General features: G+C 35.1%; 1 protein-coding gene across 10 annotated transcripts in view; it reads left to right on the forward strand.

The window, feature by feature from the left end:
- Nucleotides 1-15,165, forward strand: part of ppip5k1b (diphosphoinositol pentakisphosphate kinase 1b) — a 30,666-nt gene extending 15,501 nt beyond the window's left edge. For 2 of the 10 annotated variants that reach the window (XM_043228582.1, XM_043228584.1), the window contains 14 exons: nt 84-266; nt 340-481; nt 571-794; nt 871-998; nt 1,815-1,938; nt 2,031-2,138; nt 2,212-2,328; nt 2,438-2,575; nt 2,987-3,083; nt 4,512-4,619; nt 5,706-5,768; nt 11,513-11,650; nt 12,734-12,844; nt 14,166-15,165. In XM_043228582.1, the coding sequence (XP_043084517.1) occupies nt 84-266; nt 340-481; nt 571-794; nt 871-998; nt 1,815-1,938; nt 2,031-2,138; nt 2,212-2,328; nt 2,438-2,575; nt 2,987-3,083; nt 4,512-4,619; nt 5,706-5,768; nt 11,513-11,650; nt 12,734-12,844; nt 14,166-14,260 (1,776 nt within the window). In that variant the 3' untranslated portion in view covers nt 14,261-15,165. The remainder of the gene's footprint in view (nt 1-83; nt 267-339; nt 482-570; nt 795-870; nt 999-1,814; nt 1,939-2,030; nt 2,139-2,211; nt 2,329-2,437; nt 2,576-2,986; nt 3,084-4,511; nt 4,620-5,705; nt 5,769-11,512; nt 11,651-12,733; nt 12,845-14,165) is intronic. The other 8 variants (XM_043228583.1, XM_043228585.1, XM_043228587.1 and 5 more) reach the window with 6 other exon arrangements.
- Nucleotides 15,166-19,227: the final 4,062 nt, after the last annotated feature.

Raw genomic sequence — 19,227 nt, forward strand, 5'->3', positions numbered from 1 at the left:
TATTATTGCATCCAGGTTGAAACTTTTTTTTTTCTTTCCCCCTATTGATTATTTCATTTCCATGAATAAATGGCTGTATTCAGGGTCTGTTAGCACTGGAAGGAGAGTTGACCCCAATCCTCGTTCAGATGGTGAAGAGTGCCAACATGAATGGACTGCTGGACAGCGACAGCGACTCGCTCACTGACTGCCAGCAGAGAGTCAAAGCTCGATTACATGAGATCATGCAGAAGAACAAAGACTTTAATGAGGAGGACTACAGCAAGGTGAAGCGAGTTACAACTGCTTATTTAAAAATGGCTGACTAAACCAGTCTTAAATTTGTCCTGTCTCTTTAAGTTGGCACCAACGAGCAGCCCATCTCTGGTGAACTCTATGGGGGTAATAGTCAATCCAGTCAGTACTTGTGACCGAGTTCACACACTCATTAAAAGCCTTACCTGTCAGATCTGTAAAAGGCTGGAAGACCCCAAATCTGCAGGTTTGCTCTCTTTTTTGTTTTGTTTTTTTACTTGTAGTGGTCCTAAATATTAGAAGGATTAAAAAAAAAACACTTTTTTTCCCCCACAGATCTGCAGCTGTACCACAGCGAGACTCTGGAGCTCATGCTGCAGCGCTGGTCCAAACTGGAGCGTGACTTCCGCATGAAAAACGGACGCTATGACATCAGTAAGATCCCGGACATCTATGACTGTGTGAAATATGACACCCAACACAATTCTTCTCTGGGTCTGGAGGACACACTGGAGCTTTTCCGTCTGTCCAGAGCCCTTGCAGACATCATCATCCCACAGGTAGAAGAAACGACGTGAATAGTGTTAGTTTATTGTGGTTCATCTTGCTGTTAGCTGCATGCACGCTCTCTTTCAGGAGTATGGAATCACTAGAGCGGAGAAACTGGATATCGCCAGTGCGTACTGCCTGCCTCTGGTCAAGAAGATTCAGCTGGATCTTCAAAGAACACATGAGGACGAGGCCGTCAACAAGCTGCATCCACTGTGAGTCTCTGTACTGGGGTTTTGAGCCTAACTCTTTGACAGGGTGAAGGCCAAATCACATTTTGAATACTATACTGTACATCTTTTTATTTATTGGCCATAGTTATTGTTTAAATTAAATTAACATTTCTGCTAATTTATTTATTGATTTTTCAGTATTGGTGAGTTTTTTGGGGGGGATTTTTGTCATAATTTTTGATGAAAATGTTAATTATGCCATATTTATTGAATAATTATCCATTCCAATCATATTTATAAAATATAGTTTATTTTACTTCTGCATACCATTTTGTCAGTGTTTTTATATAATTTTTGTTGTAAATAATAGCAAACCACATTTTTGCAAACCAGACCAAAGGTTTTTAGACAAAAATGTTAATAAAATATATTTGTTTGTTTATTTTCAGAAGTTTTGATATTTAAATTCTTTTTTAGTTATTGTATTTTGCTGAAAATCTTTTTACAAAATAAAAAATAACATTTTAATGCATTTTTACATTAGTTTTTAAAATAACAAAACAAACTTTAGCAAACAAAAACATATTACAACATTTCAAATGTATTCATTTAAAAAAAGTATATATTTCTTATTTATATTTTCATATTGCATATTTATATATTATTTACATATTTGTTGTTGATTTTGCATAGACTGTTTTAAAATTGCTGTTGACTTTTGACATGGCAAGTCTGTGTTGCTGCATACTTTTCCCACTTTTTCCATCAAAACCATACAGCATATACAAACTCGCACTGCTGTAGAAGCTGCAGACTCAGAGCCTGTGAGTGATCAGGTTCTGTATTTCATCTCTCCTGGTGGTTCAGGTACTCGCGGGGCGTGATGTCTCCGGGTCGACACGTTCGAACCCGGCTGTACTTCACCAGCGAGAGCCATGTACACTCCCTGCTTAACATCTTTCGCTACGGAGGCCTGTTAGACGTGAGTAAACAAACATCAAACATACACGCGAGACCCCGCATCGTGTTTAATGCAGGTCACCACTTGTTTTTATCTTATCTGTGTCTGTTTAGGAGCAAAAAGATGAACAGTGGAAGCAGGCTATGGACTACCTCAGTGCCGTAACCGAACTCAACTACATGACACAGATTGTTATTATGCTGTATGAGGACAATAACAAGGTACGAGATGTGGCATCAGCTCTTTGAACTCCGTTTCTATGCTTATTTCATATGCTGATATGCGTGTCTGTAGGACCCCTCCTCAGAGGAACGTTTTCACGTGGAGTTGCACTTTAGCCCGGGAGTAAAGGGGTGCAAGGATGAGGATAATGCACCGATGGGTTTTGGCTTCCGGCCTGCCTCCTCCGAGGTCTACACATTTAATTATTTCCTCTGCTGATTTCTGTATTTTATGTGCAACTTTCAAAGAAATATTGCGTGCTGGACCATTTCCAACACTTTCATTTCATGTGTAACAGAACCACGAGAAGCAGACAGACCCGGGGAGTCTTGAAGACCTTTCCCAAGATGAGCCCGACAGAGCCGCACTGACTGAGCCAGTCAGCATTCAGAGGAAGTCACCACTCATACGAAGCCGAAAAGCAGGATCTATGGAGGTACAGTGCTCTGTTATATGCTCTTCTAGTAGACTTTCTTTTCTTTTTCTTTTTATTATTAATACATTTATTGAGGAACAATGTCTTAAATTAATAAAATGTGACAGTAAAGACAATTAAAATGCTGAAAAAACTATTAATTTAGCTTTTCTGCTTAATCCTAAAAAAAGTACCGTGGTCTAATATTTGATATTAATATTATATTTTTAAATATTATTTAAAATATTTAAAAAATCTATGAATAACATTTATATTCCTTGTAGGTATATAATTTAAAATCTGAATAACAAGTTGAATTTACTTAAAAGGAATGTTTGTGCTAATGCTTGGCAGTACTGTTTTATGTATATGTCTTTTTTCTCTGTTTGTCCATATGATTTTGTATATGACTTTGTTTTCCTCTCTTTGCAGGCTCTTTCAGAGAGCAACACTTCTTCTCGAGGGCTGGCGTATCGCATCTTCCCATCATCTTCTCGCCAGTCACCTGAGATCAAACCCAGCGGGCTAGGTGGGAATTGCATTTCACTTGTGTTGTTTTCTTGTAGCACATCTCTCCTGTCATCGGTCTCATTGGAAAAACCTTTTAAGTGACCTGTCCCGGTTGACTGTTAAACGCACTCGTTTCTCTTTAGTGGCAATGACACGGTTCAAGGACCCTGCTGAAGTTTATTTAAGTCATGTGCGTCGGAAATGCAGTCATGCTGCCAGTAGTGGTCTAAATATGGCTGCTGGCAAGGCCTTCTCTGCTATTCTTGTCTATACTATTTCTATCTCCGAAGAACATTTACAAGGCGACAATGCTGTGTTTTGTAGGCTCAGCGGTGCATAATGTTTAGAGATTGTGGCTAATGTTGTTTGCACCTCACTAAACCTTTAAAGCATGATTTGCAGATCCCTATTTTTTATCTAACTGCATGTTGCATATGGCATGTCTTTCATTAGAGTTTTTAAACAAGTGCAGGTTTTTGGTACTGCCCTCTAGTGGTTACAGATGTGCTTTTATTCTTTTAAATCCCCAGTCATTACATTTCTAGTATTTAAATCTTGTTTTTCATACATGTAGGTTTTTACAATACAATATTTTGATAGTTGATGTTGTTATATATTTATAATAATAGTAATAGAATATTTATTTACATATATCAAATGTCAAATTAATTGCATAAAAAATAAAAGTTTTAATAAATAATAAAAATACACAGTATGTTATGTACATATAAATACACACACATGCATGATAAACCAAAATGATAATAACATTAAAAATAACATAAGCACATTCCAAAGTTAGCCTATTAGTTATTCTTAAGGTAAATATTTTATACATATTCTGAATTATTAATGAATAACATTTATTGTTTTACTTCATTTAAAATGTTTTTGTTGTTTTTTTTCCTACGTTGCATTTAGACTTCATTTTGCCAATTCTTTTTCTTTCTTTTTTTTTTTTTACAATTTACAATAATAATAAAATATTTATTTACATAAAATAACTGCCGTCAAAAGATCACATCCAAAATTAAATATTTAGTTTACACCATAAATATACATAGTACATATGCATGTATACATTTAAGAAACATGTCATGTTTATGTATTAATTATATTTATAATTATGTAAACAGATGAAGATTTTCAATATTTTCTTTTTCTGTATACATAATAAATATACAGCGTACACATACATATATTATGTAAACAAAAACTTTTAGATTTGATGACAGCAATACATATTATACGTATTAATATAAAACGATTATTATAAAAAAATCTAAATGTAAAATAAAAAGTAATTTTTATATGAATATTTAATTATTTATAGTACTTTTTTATTAATAAATTCAGAAAATATACATAAAAGATTGCACTAAACTAACCACTACTAACCCCCTCCCCTCCCCACCGCTCCACGGTCTCCCTCCTCTCCCACACGCAGGCGCCCAGTGTGCCGGCCTCTTCAGCGCCTCCTTCCCCAACCTGAGAGACTTAGCACGAGTTCCCCGCAAAAAACCCTCCTCGCTCAGGAATCTGTCTTCTCAAACCGGTACGTCCCAAACACACACACACTCAGGGATATAACGTACCTCGGCCCCCTTTGACCTGAAGATTCAAATCATCACGACCGTCCCAGCTAGCGATTCTTCCAAGTAATGTCTTCATTCAGTGAAGCATATAATGTACCAATTAGCATTCAATATTCCTACTTCATCCTAGTGGCTTTTTTTCACCATATGTCAGACTTGAAAGTTTATTCTAGCCTTCGAAGACGTCCCATATTAAGTCACTGCACACAGCTGGAGCTGTTCCCAAACTATTTGTGTCTAGCTGTTTATCAGTGTCTCGCGTGGGAAAGTGAGGTTTCCACCGTTATCCAATAATCATTGGTCACCTTTGCTACCTCCAAACTGCTTATTTGCATGCTGCATGTGCATGTAAACAACCATTTGTTTTGTAATTGACTAAATTGCACAAATTTACAAGCTTTTTATGCAAAACAGAAACATTTTAGTGTCCTGTGACACTTCTGAAAATGTGTTTGTGATGGATATCCATGGCGACACAATCTCTAACGAATCTTATGGTTTTCAAAACATTTATTGGAAATTGCACTTGTGTAAACCAATGCGTTTTCTCTGTCCCCGTCAGGATCAAATACATTATTTGAAGCGTAATATTTAATAAGCCGTTCTTGTTTTCATTAGTAGTATTATTACTATTAAAAGTACTAGTTAAACTGAATGTTCACCCCTCGCTTTCTTAGCAGCATTAATAGTTTTGTCCACAGGGTGTTGCTGTGTCTCTGAGATGTAGAGGGTTTTCCTTGTGCAAGACATTTGAAACAGCACCCAAAATACTGCCATGTCATGCTGCATCCAAAAGGATGCCGTAGCACAGAGAATTCTGGGTAGTTTGTGACATCTGTTGTTTTTTGTTACTCTATCTCTACATTCAAGGGCAGCATCTGGCCCCACTGTTACTTTTACCTGCTTGTTCTAGATGGTTTTACGAGGGACCGAAAGATTGCGTGATGGTGGGAGGATTACAAATGCTGGTGGTTTTTGAGTAAAAGCCAAAGCTCACGAGGGCGCAGTGACACGAGTAATGCTGAATCCCTCTTTTATCTCCTCAGAGCTGCTCTCTATGCCGGCAGTAAAGAGATTTTCTGTGTCGTATGCCAGGCATCCGACCAATGGTATGTTTGGAGTTTTTGAGTCCGTGTTTTTTGTTTTTGTTGACACACTCCTGCATGCCCTCTGCTGCTGCTAGTCTTCGTAATTTAGCAGTTTGTGATTTATTTATTTTTTTAATGTTTTTTGTTTGATTTACTTTATAAATCGGAAAAGCTTTTCTTCACCTTTTTCATCTATATTCACAAGACACACCCATCTTAATTCATTTCTCCTTCTGATTGACTCGATGCATGGGTCGTGTACCGAATATATCATTTAGGATATATTGCTGTTTGTGTGGAAAAAACGTGTGAACACCTTTTATGTTGATCTACTTGATTTAGAAATGATTAACCCTTCCACCACCATTACTGCTTTATGACCGCAAGGCATATGCGCTACTTTAAAGAACAGTACGTATTCATTGCAGTCTTAATAAATATTAAATAATAATATACTTAATGATTCTATAAATGTTTATTTGAGCAGGAAGAAGCTACACGATATTAAGACTTCAAAGAATTTGGTTTTAATTATTCATTTATTTATTACTCTAATTAAAACCAATTAAAATATGAGCCGTATAGCAAAGTTTTTCATTTGAATTTATTTGTTTAATATACTAAAATAATAATGGAAATATATAGACTATATAGCATGGAATATACAGACTGTTTAAAACCTACTAAAAATTGGCAAAACACAACAAAATTACAAAATATTTAATTGAAATGAATATAAAAGCTGATTCCAAATATTAATAAAAACTATAAAACTATTGTTGCGATATTAAAATAACACTGCAGTTATTTTAATTGATGCTTAGAAATTATATTTTCTAAAAAATGTCTTTTTTTATATCATATGCGGTTTTGCCTCTCGAGCTAATGTGTTTTGTTTTAGTAAAATATTTCTATATTTAAGAATTTATGCAGTGTTTAAATATAGTTACTGTAGTATATTAAAGCACTTTTGCCAGTGGAGATAATAAATAAACTTCACACTTTGCATGATGGTCATAGATGCTAATGGGGTGAGGGTTACATCTCATCTGTGTTTACTTGAATTACTATCTGAATTGATATGAAATGTATGAGAATGATGTGCTTTTTTCTTTTAAACAAACTTCTTTTTTTATCCAGGGCTTTATATTTGCATGATCCTGTTGATTTGTTTCTGTATATCTTGTTCAGTTTGAGACTTTAGAGAGACGTTTAAGATGGTCATTATATTCACATTCATAAGTCTATTACAGAGGGACTGAACCCTAATAAAATTCTGCATATGTTTAGAGCAAGGCATTGCCGAACGTGGGTCTCTGTAGGGATTCAAGTTCAGATGGGTTTTGGTGAGGTTGAAGTGTTTTTCTCCACACAGTACAGCCAAGGGAAGAGTTGAAGTGATATAACTTTGCTTATTTCATTTGACAGTTTAACACAGCTTGAGGGAAACTCACTTTTGCCACGAGTCTAAAATCCCTTCAGAAGGACTAGCCATGTGTTTCCTATCAACATGTGTCTGTCATTTTTCCAGCCATTAAGCATATTTGTCAAGACCGAAAAAAAAATCCTCTTTTCCCACTGAAGTGGCGTTAGCAATACATTAGAACTAGATTTGATTATTGTGATTTGTAGAAGAATTGTAGGCTCTAATACATGATGCAGATGAACTCGCTGACCTACTGTACTGTTGAAAACCCATTTCTGTCCAATTTTTAAATCCGATTTAAAGTGAGAAAAAATGTTGGGCTGACCCCTTTAAGCTGTAGATCATGAGGGGGAAAAAGTACAGTACAGACCAAGTTAATCAAGCCTTAAAATCAAGTTAGTAAACAGAAAACAGATGCAAACCTGCTGTTTTACTGAAAAATAAAGCAAAAATATCTTCTTTGGGAACTTCGACCCTTCAACCAAGTATGTGTTTTGCACTGTTAATGTTTTTTTTATTTATTTTATTATTTATAATTATTTAATTTGTTATTAATGTGGTAATGTATAATTATTAGAATTTTACATCAATAGCAATAGTTTTTGCATTATTGATGTTGCTTATTTTTAGTGCTGTCAAACAATTAATCACAATTAATCACATCCAAAAAAGTTTGTTTACATAAAAAAATTTATATGTTTGTGTGTGTGTGTTATATAAATACACATGTATGTAAGAAAAAATATTAAATATTAATATTAAATATTATATATTAAATAAATATTTATATATTATAGAATTTATATAATATTATAGAAATATAATAATAATAATAGTAAAATAATTATTATATCATATAGAAATAATCCTTGTATACTACTTATTATTGTAATTTGTTTTGTATTGTTTTAATTACAAATTATTGAATTTTTATTATTTAAATTATTGTCATTTATTTGGGCTGTTTTTTCAGTCTAAAACAGATATCCCACTACATTGGTTAGGTGATGTTGTGTGTTATGCTGTAATTGATGCTCTTTAAGAATTAGGTAACAGAGGCGCATAAAAAAAATGCTTCAGTGCAAGATTATTGCTGCTTGTTACAGCTGACTTTGTATGAATGAGTCACTGTGTTATGAAACTTCAGGAGAGTTTGCATGCACTGTGAAACCTAATCTATTCAAATGTTTCATTCAAATACAAACAGCATAATTTGTACGTTAGTTGATAATGCAAAGCTTTGCTCCATCTTTAGGCTCTGTTCGGAGAGCAAGGACTCTAATTGCGCTCTGGTTGCTTCTGAAAATAGTTGTAGGTCCTGACAAAACCAAAAACATTAATTTCAGCTCATTAATTGTATGTTGCTGAGTCACTGGCAAAAACATCTCAGCAGGGGTTGAGGCAGTGGATCCTCATTGCTGTGTGCTGCAGTGGCCTCTCCTTCCTCCTCCTCCTCCTCCTCCTCCATCTCTGTCATCCCTTTGTTCCCCTCAACCTGCAGTGTTTAGTTCCTATCTGAATCCCTACGGCCCACACCATCCCTCCTCCATCTCTGCCACATCTTTGCTTACCTCATCTCTCCTGTCCTCCTACTCTCCTTCCTCTTCCTCATTTTACTCTGTGGATTTGAATGATTTTGCCTGACTCCCCATCCTCAATAATAAACTGTACAATTAACAAACAAAACAACGACGCATTTTGTGACTTTTATTAAATTAAAACTTTTTATTTAAAAATCACAAATTTGAAATAAATCGTAGGCTACTGGCTAGGCTATCTTCTGTTCTCCATCTTCCCAAATTTCCTTGTAGTAATGTTTCTATTATATTTAATGTTACTACATGTACTTATTTATTACAGATTGATTTGTAATGCTTAAAAAATTAACACTGCTCTTTACTTTCTCCTCTGTTTTCCCAGAATTGCAGTGCTTTTTTAGAATTTTTTTTTTTTTTAATAAAATTAAAAAAGAAATGGTAATTTCTTTCTTCAAAAAGTATAATTCTGAAAATAATATTAATAGTTAATAATAGTTAATAAAACTAGCATTACTCTTTTCCAAACTTCCTTTGCCCAGACTGCTTTTTTTAATGTAAATGTTTTTAATAATTTCATTTGCAAAGAAGAAAAAAAAAAGCGCATGAAAAATAAAATAGTTTTTAAAACCCAATACCTTCTTCCTTCTCTTCTCCATTCCCAGAATTCCTGTGCCTGAATTTCATTGTAGTGCTTATTTATATATTTTTTCTTGCATTAAAAAAATACAACTGAAAAATTAATAGTGCTACTCCTCCCTCCCCTCTTTTTATCCGTCTTCCCAGAATCCCTTTTTTTAAATGATGAATTAATAATGTTTTTAAAAATCAATCCACTCCTTACTGCTATTTATTATTTTCTTTCCTCTACCTAGTTATTTTTCTTAAAAATGACAAAGAAATACAAGAAAACTATCATTACTATATCTCTTTTCTTCCCAGTATTACTGTCCCTGGACATTTGTTATCCCTCCCTGTTGTTAACCTTCACCTCAGTCTTTTTCATCTCTCTCCTGTAGCGCTCTTAGATGAGCATCAGTAAAGCTCCATGCTGCCCAGAAACCCCCAGAATCCTTCTGTGGTCAGCCGTCTTGTCACTTGCTCAGTCCTTCCCCCAATTTTTTGAGTTTTCTCACTTTTGATGTACAAAAGTGAGAAACCGAGGCGTCACGGTTATCTGCTGTGCTTTTTTTTTATCTGACTTCTTGCTTTTCATCACTCAGTGGCGTTTCCTTCTGCTTTATAACATCGCTTAACTTCTGTTCCTCTTTTCTTACCGCATGCCTGTACATATGGCTTGGTGAATGTGACGATCACTTGCTTATGTTGACGTCTACATAGAGTAAGTATAATGCTCTTGCAGCTTTTTACATTTGTTAGAGTAACTTGATTGACAGAATATTTTCATTTCCCAAGACAGAAAAATGATGCATAAGAGGACCGAAGTTACATTTACTTTACCACCATTAGTGAGTGTTCTCATGCTATGTGCCCTAATACCCTCTTAACCATAGTAAAATAAAATCTATGACCTCCAGTGGCATATTGCTTTTATAAATATGTAGATACCAAATTATTGATGTTTAATATAAAAAAAATGATCATGGTTTCCAAAACAATATTAAGCAGTAGAACTGTTTTCAGCAGAAAATTAACAATAGAAAAAATTAATATGCAATTAAAAATATATGCAAATACATAAATTTCAACCTTTTTGTAACCTGTCTGAGGAATATGAATGTGCATCAAACCTTTCTTGTGTCTATAAATCATTGAAAGGTTTGTATTTTAACTGCATTTTTATTACATGTGTTTATTGCATGCTATATGTTGTGTGCAAACTGCATGGATGGATTTTTTTATGCAAAACAAAGCCTGGCACACTTGATTTCAGTCTTGAGTTAAATCACGCTTGAGTTAAATGAATAACGTCACCCAGGCTGTATATTGTTATTGCACTTTGGAAACTCAGAGTGAATTTGTTTAGAAAATTCAGCTCACTAACTGAATGACCTGCTTGAAAAAGTTGAAGTCACACAAGGCCACACGTTTCAATCTGATTACCAACTATTGTAAAGAACAGACAAGAATTACAGTGCACCCGGCTTACGAGATAAAGAAAGCAAGCTCTTTTTAATAATATGCAAATCTTTCATATCTTATAAAGTGCTGAATTAAACTGCTTCTGAGTAACTGTTCTTTTGTCATTATTAAACTGGGAAAGCGTACCACTTCCATTTACCCATTTTCTCTATCATCATCTAGTTCCATTACTGCTAACCTACACACATTAGCGAACCAAGAAGTAATTAAATCCATTTCAATATACTGGGGTCATTAAAGTGTCTTTCTCCAGACTCCAGCATTGCACTTGTTTTTTTTGGGGTTTTTTGATGACAGTTTCTCTAATCTTTTTATTGGTTAGTTAAACATGTAAAGCTCCTAATTGGTTTATTAGCCTGCAGAAGTCCGTCCTAATTCTGTTGGCGTTAAACTGATAATGCCTTGCAAACAAGATGCAAAACACTTTGTTACTGGGCCGAAGTTCTAGAAATTGTTCATTCTTGTCAAATCAAGTGTGAAAATGTGTCACGATCCAACATGGGACATTGTGATTCCAGTTGCATCATGGTTGAGATTTTATGGATGCCTATTGGTGAAATAGTGTTGGGTGATGTGTGTTTGGCCATAAAGTGCTTGTAGGTCACAAGAGGTTGGTTTTATACTCCATACAAGTTAGTTAATGGGATATCTGTAATGATGGCTGCCACTGAAAGTTTGTTTTGGACCATGTGTTGGTGCAGGGTTTGAAGGTTGCTCCTTGGTGCCTTCCATCTATCCACTGGAGACACTGCACAACTCGCTGTCCCTCAAGCAGGTGGACGAGTTCCTCACCACACTGTGTAAGAACGGGAGCGAGACACAATTCAAGAGGCTCAAATGTAAGTACATAAATACTTTGATGCTTTTATCATGTAACATTTTACTGAGCTCATATCTATGGTTGAAAACGGGATGTAAATTAACTGACATCAATGAGTTGTGTGATCCGTTAAAATTTTAGGGATATAAATGGGAAAAAAGCGGCAGCCACATGGAGTTTCCACCGTTTGCTGTGTCCCGTGTGAAAGGGCCTTAAGTGTTTAGGTTCTTTGAAATCAACGCTTTCATGAAGAGCCTTTAACATCCATAGAACCTTTCCTTTCCTTTCGTTTTTATTGTGGAAAAGGGTTTTTAGATTTTTAATTTTTTTAAAGGGTTAAAATTCAGTCATTAACTTCTGTTCCTCTTTTCTTACCGCATGCCTGTACATATGGTTTGGTTAATGTGAAGATCACTTGCTTATGTTGACGTCCACATAGAGTGAAAATTCAGTCATTAATTACTCACCCTCTTGTTGCTGCAAACCTGTAAGACCTCTTTAATCAATTTAAGATGTTTTTTAGAGAATTCTGAGAGCTTTCTGACCCTGCATAGACACCAAACATTCAATGGTCAATGTCCAGAAACTTTGCGAGGAGATCATTAAAATAATCTGTGTGATTTATTGTTGTTCAGTTGCTGTTTACGTTCAGTGGATAGTCTCTAAAATGGCACTATAGGATGATGTGGAGTAGACAAAATTGTTGAATAAAGTCATTATTTTTGTTTTCTTTGTACACAAAGTATTCTCGTAGCTTCACAAAATTACGGTTGAGTCACGGATGTCACATGGACTGTTTTAACGATGTCCTTGCTATTTGTCATGGTGATTCCCTTGTTGTCAAGGGAGGGTCAGAGATCTCTCGGAATTCATTAAAAACATCTTAATTTGTGTTCAGAAGATGAACAAGATCTTACAGGTTTGCAACAGCAAGAGGGTGAGTAGTTAATAACACAATTTTCATTTTTGAGTGAACTGTATCTGATATGTGTGAGGAAACCAACTTTTTTTTCTGTGGCATCGCTGTGAAAACACCTTTTTATAACCTTTATTTTTAAGAGTGTAAAATCTGGGTTTTTTTTGTTTTGTTTTTTCTATTTAGCCCTGTCTGCCATGTTTGAGTCACACTCCCAGCCATCCATAGATGTTGATAACCAGGACACGCCAGTATCAACCCCGGTCCGGAACCAACCGACTTCACAGTCTCTCTGGTGTGAGTGTACTTCACTTTACAATCACGTACACCCACTTTATCAGGTACACCTCGCTTGGGCCTTCTTTTTCCTGCAGAAATGACTTAATTCTCTGTGGCATAGATTTAACAAGTTGCTAAAACATCAGCAAAGTTAAAGCCTAGAGACGGTTGTGTGTGTGGAAATCAGCGGTTTGTGAAATACTCAGATCCACCTGTCTGGTACCAACAACCACGATGAGTTCAAAGTCACTCAAATCACCTTTCTTCCCCTTTTGGGTGCTCTGTTTGATCTTCAGCAGATCATCTTGACCATGTCTGCATGACTAAATGCATTGAGTTGCTGCTGTGACATTGGCTGTTTGAATATTAGCAATAAGGTACAGTTGACCAGGTGTACCTAGTAAAGTGTTTGACATGGTACTGCCATCTTATCACTTTGATAGGACCTTTTTTTTAATAGGATAAGGCACTTTTTGGGGAACCTTAAATGATCACTCTTACTGGAGGAGACATGAAACCTCATATTTGGTTTATTCTAGTTTTTAGCTCTGCCATTTAGATGATTACTGTTGGCTTTTAATGCCGCACAGTTTCCCCTGAGAGTTTAGTGATTTATGTTCAGTCTGTGGCTTTAGGAGCAGCTTTCAGTAAAAATCTAGGTTGCGTTAGTCACTGCGTTGTCTGCCTCTTTGTAACCCATTTACTATAATATCATTGTTTGTGGAAGTGGGGCCAGGAACATGCTGGAAGACAAAAGTATCTTCCAGATTAATAGTGTAATTGTTCTTTTTGGTTATGTAACATTAGTTCCGTGAGGCTCTTTATGTAGGACAATACAGCAGGATATTGGTTATATAAATGTGGTCATATCTGATGATGATTTCTAAAACAAATACTGAGAATCTTCCAACAGGTTTTGGTTTGGTTGACTTAATATTGTGTTTTAAACAAAAAAAAAAAAAAAAAAAAGCATTGACAGGCGGTACCAAGTGGAATTGCTATTGGTTATTCAGATATTGAAGCCCCTCCCCGAAATCACACCACTGATTGAGAAAGTGTTTTGTTAGGATAAGGATAATTACTTTAAATTAATATATAAAAAATGTTTACAACTGTTTAAAAACATGTTCTTTTTGAAAAATAATACTTTATATATTATTAATACTATTTATATATATATATATATATATATATATATATATATATATATATATATATATATATATATATATATATATATATATGTGTGTGTGTGTGTGTGTGTGTGTGTGTGTGTGTGTGTGTATATATGTAGCATAAAATGTCTAATTCAAATGAATTCTGTTGTTCGTGTGTCCAGATGTCAGTGCTCCTCCCAGTACAGGGTCCAGTGCCGGGCCCTCGTCTCCATCTGTGCCAGAGCCCTCATCCAATTTTAGATTCAACAGCGAGTAGAAAATTCTTTTTTTTTTTTTTTTTTTTTTTTTTGCTCTTAGATCAGTCTCACATTGTCTGTTTTAAAGGATTGAGGTTAAGATTGATATGGTCCTAGTTATCTACTTGGAAGCTGCTAATTTTGTGCTATCTGCACTTTTGCATGAACAAAACAAAGCCTCTTTGGCTGAGATTCAGCTGATAGTTTGATCTGTCAGCAAATACAGCTCTGAAACCAGTAATTAGCTCTTCCGCTGTACTTCTGAGCTCCGGTGGAGTTGGATAGTAATTATGATCCCAGATTCAGCAGCAGAGAGACAGACATTATAGACAATAGTAATTTTTTTTTTTTTTTTCATCGTACAGAGTAATGCAACTCAAATAAATACTCAAAGAAGCATACAAAAAATGTATGTAATCATTCAGATCCAATTGCGTAATTTTAATTGCACCACTATTTTTTTCAGTTTGTATATATTAGATTTAATTATTTTTATTATTATTTTTTTTTTTTAGATGTTTGATTTGTATTTTGATAATGTGATTTGTTTTTAGATTTACACGAAAATTGCTGTATTTTTATTAGAATTAAAAAGGTATTGTTTGAGAGTGATTCAGACAAGGGACAGTTCATCCAAAAATGAATATTTTGTCTTTCTAAACCTGTTTGAGTTTATTTCTTCTGTTGAATATAAAAGAAGATGATGGCACCCATTGACTTGCATAGTATTTTTGGAGCAACCTGATGATCAGTAAGTGACAGAATTTCTATTTTTAGCGGGATCCATAAAATCCGATTAAATGAGCTGCAGTGGAGCTTTCAAGAATGTTCAGCTGTTTGCAATCTGCTGTTGTTTACTCTGTAAAGTTGAAAGTATATTTAATTTTAGAGACTTATATTACTTAATAAAATAGCTTTAAAAGTATGTTGTAGGTTTTTTTTACGAATAAAAGGCCTCCACTGAATTACTGTGACTTATACCTGGTGATTTGTTGTTCTCTCCGTCCTAATTGAGGTTTTGAAATTCAATCTGTGGTGCGAGAGTCTCAAAGAGTGCAAAACAATAATGATGACTCATGCTTTGCCCTCAGCTGTGCTGCTGTGTTGCCATAGTGACGGATTCTCATCCGCTTATTGACTTTAGCTGAATGAGTGACTGAACGTGTGTGTGTGTGTGTGTGAAGACAGCGAGTCATCGCAGGCAACCCGCGAGCTAAAGATGAAGTCATACTGTGCTTTATTAGCTCATTTTCATTCATATGGGGACAAATATGCCAAACGCCCAGCGGATATTTTCCCACAGGGACCTGATGGAGTGGAATAGTGAAATATAATGCAGAATCGGGTCTTTGAAGTGAATAATAGCGTGCGTATTCGTATAGCCTAGTTTGAATTGCACAGTAGCTGCATAATTCATTTCGCAATTTATGAGCGATATAAATTCTGACAGGTTACCGAGACCATTAATCAAACTGAAAAGATAATATCATAAATTGCTCCCACCTCTCTGCCCTAAAATATCACCTGCTTGTAATAAAAGACATCGTCATAGCAACAGGGAGGCCAGCGTTTCGCGACGGTGAGCTGGCGAATTAAGAAGTGTGTCATCGGCCGGTGCTCGGAGACTAAGAGGCTAACAACCACTTTAGCTCCTGCCAGGAGGTTTTGGATGAGGTGTGGGTTGCTGTGGACGCTCAGTTAGGTGTGAGGTAATGAGAGGAAGAGGCTGTTCTCGGTTCAAACCTCTATAGACCGTATCACCGTGGGTTTAATCAGGAAAAAACGCGAAAGATTTTGTACTCAGGTGGTTAAAGAAAACGTATGATAACATATAGTAATACATCAGTTTCGGAGAGTTTAAACTTTAAAAGCTACGTTGCTAACTTTAACTTGCTTTATCAAAGCTTCCGCTAACAAAAATAGTCCGTGTACAGATCAATGAGTGCAGTAACTAAACGAACACTGTAATGTCACAGTGAAGTAATAATAATACCGAGTGCTCAATTGATAATCAGCTATTTACAATATAATTATTAACCGAGAAACAAAAAACTATGAAAACGTAGGGAAAAGTGATACAAAAGTAGTGCCGGTAGTTTACTTGAATGGGCGTTACCAGACAGAACTGCTGCGTTCTCCAGTGTCTTTAAAATACTTAAATGATTTTTTTTTTTAACAGCATAATTCATGATGAAAATCCTGAATCAGCGTTGGAGCCAGCAATTCACACCAAAAGAGAACAAGTTTAAATAAAACTTTGTAATGTGATTCAGCTCGTAGCTGACTGGTTTAATTCATAATTTATAATGTTTTAGGAAAGGCCTTTATAAAACCCCTATGGAAAAAAATACTAAATAATAAAAATATAAAAAAAACAACAACAGTGTTGAATCAGTTCCACAGTTTAAGTGGAATATAAAATGATAAAAGAGATCCACACAGAAAGAGTTTTCCAAATTTTGATGTTTTTATTGATGATCACCAGGATGGTTCCCTTTACAGTAAATCAGCAGAAATCTACTTTTGCATTGAGCTTTTAAAGACATAATGTTGAATATTGCACTAAAGAAGAAGAGAACTAAGATTCATACAGCGCCAAAGAACAAGGAAATATCACAGCATCTTCTTGACAACATCTTAGGGCAAACAGAAGCCAAGCCCAATAATATATGCATATTTCAGTACCATAAAGACGATTAGCTTCAAATATATCTTCTTAAAATAGTTTTAATTCTGATTATTAAACGATTACATTCAGGAGTATAACTAATAAGGTCACATGCAAAGATGGATACGTATACATGACATATGGCCGAATGAATCCATCACATGATGATGCGTTTGATGTAGAATGAAACTGAACTAATAGAGATTTGTAGAGGTACTTTAAGCAGTCTCTCTCTCGCTCTCTCTTTTTTTTTTTTTTTTTTTTTTTTTTTTTTAACCTTTAGGAAATTAGAATTACAATGACCATAGAGCTTTCTTAAAAGAAAGCATTTCACACAAATGACCACGTCAGCTATTTTGATTTATGTACAGGTTACGCCATTTGTTTTGATTTCTGTTTTGGCTTTTTTATGTGTAAAGGAGAAAGCCTCCCATCTATAGTGTATTCCGTTTTCAGTATGGTAGTTGTGAAACAGCCCTCTGCAAACCGAGGTTTTTGAATCTTATTTTCGAGAGAGTTATGTATCTGTACTAAAATCAGCAACAGCTGAACATGTAATATTTTGTCATGAGTCACTCACGATTCTAACCGGTTCTTCCTGTGACCCATTTTCTGAGGTTCACTGTTCCACGTGCATATTTAGCTAGTTCTTTGTTCAAGCAGCATCCAGCAAAGCAACTTTTACATTCAAAAATATTATTTCAAGTTAGTGCATTCATCTTTAACACAAAACTCATTTTGTGTAAAGAAATCACAGCTAATCAACAAGACCATATAGTACTTGTTACTAAGGCCAGGTATTTGAAATAAAACACTCTCGTTTTCAAATATGAAAATATATCCACGCCATACGACGTACAGTACAGATTCAGCCCATTTTAACAATCCTTCTAGCAAAAAAAAAAAAAGAAAGAATTTGGTCTCAGTGTGGGTTTGCGTACACCGGTGTTGTTGGTTGGGATTTTACGAATAATTGTGCATCTATCCAATAAATTCATCTTGAAGGCTTTTTGAGGCCCTAGGCTTTGACCACCAACCTGTGCGTTCTCAGCAAGTAAAAGTACACAAAGACCCTGTCACTTTGACCGACTCAAAGACAACTTCTCTGAGAGAACTTAAATCTAGATTACAATAACACAAAAGTAAGACTACCCTGCAATGCTTAATACTGACTTTTACATTCAAGAAAAAAAAAGACTTTTCACTCACTGGGAATATACTGGATTAGGTTTAGGGGTGCAGTGTTTGAGCTTGTTTTTTCGAATAGCATGGATGATGGCACTGCTGCCTTTCAAAGCAAAGGCTCTTTCAAGGAGAAAACAATTGTGCATTTTACCAAAGAGGCCTTCATGTTTTGCTATTGAAGATCCTGTCCACAATGTAACTGAAAATCAAGCAAATGCCAGACTGCAAATTTAGTTTTTCTTGCCTCTGGTTCAAACAAAAACAGTAATTGTTAGCTTGTTTTGTAAATGCTAAAACTTCAGGTTAGTTTAAATTCGTATTTTTACTATCTGTAACGATATAAACCATGAAAATGCCAATTAATGTATTAATACTAGCAACAAAAGACGAAATTGTATCTTAAACTGTTCCTGTTCTAGTACTTAAGGAGTATTTGTTCTCAATAACAGACAATCATACAATTTAATTTAGATAATAACTAGATAAATTAGTTCTCGACCACCTCGCCAGACCAAAAAAACGAATGTTGATCAGTCATTTTAAGTCATTCAAATAAATTAAAATGTTACTTATTTACACGATGATGCCTATCTACCAAACTGACTTCATTTTAGAAAAGTGCAATTGTACTTGGTGCAACATAATAGAATTAATCTAAACGCCTGTTGTCTGATAATACTCACACTTCTCAGTCAATTTAACCCATAATATAGTAAACCTACAAAAGTAAGGCTATAAATAATTTCTAATTTCAGTTAATTCAAAATAAATGTTAGTAGACGTATTGTTGCGCATATGTGTGTATGTAATAACTCAGCATTTTCTTTGTCAAACAACACACAAAAGGCACATGAGGGTAACCCTCACTGTCTGCTCTCACAGCAACCATGAAACAAATATTCTGTTGATTAGTCTCTACTGCTACATTTTGATACATAGTGTAATTTCATCCAGTTTCCTTTCAAACAAGTTAAACCTAAAGTGCTCTTAAGCCAGAAAATCTCAGCTTGGGGGGAAAAAAAAAATCAGGTCAAGTATATCAACAGCAAACAAAACGTTCAGCACATCACATGTCTGAATCTACACAAAAATATAAAACCGATTATTTGAAGCGTTATTATTGTTGTTGGTCTT

This window comes from Puntigrus tetrazona, chromosome 25 (genome assembly GCF_018831695.1).
Source record: "Puntigrus tetrazona isolate hp1 chromosome 25, ASM1883169v1, whole genome shotgun sequence".
Lineage (NCBI taxonomy): Eukaryota > Metazoa > Chordata > Actinopteri > Cypriniformes > Cyprinidae > Puntigrus > Puntigrus tetrazona.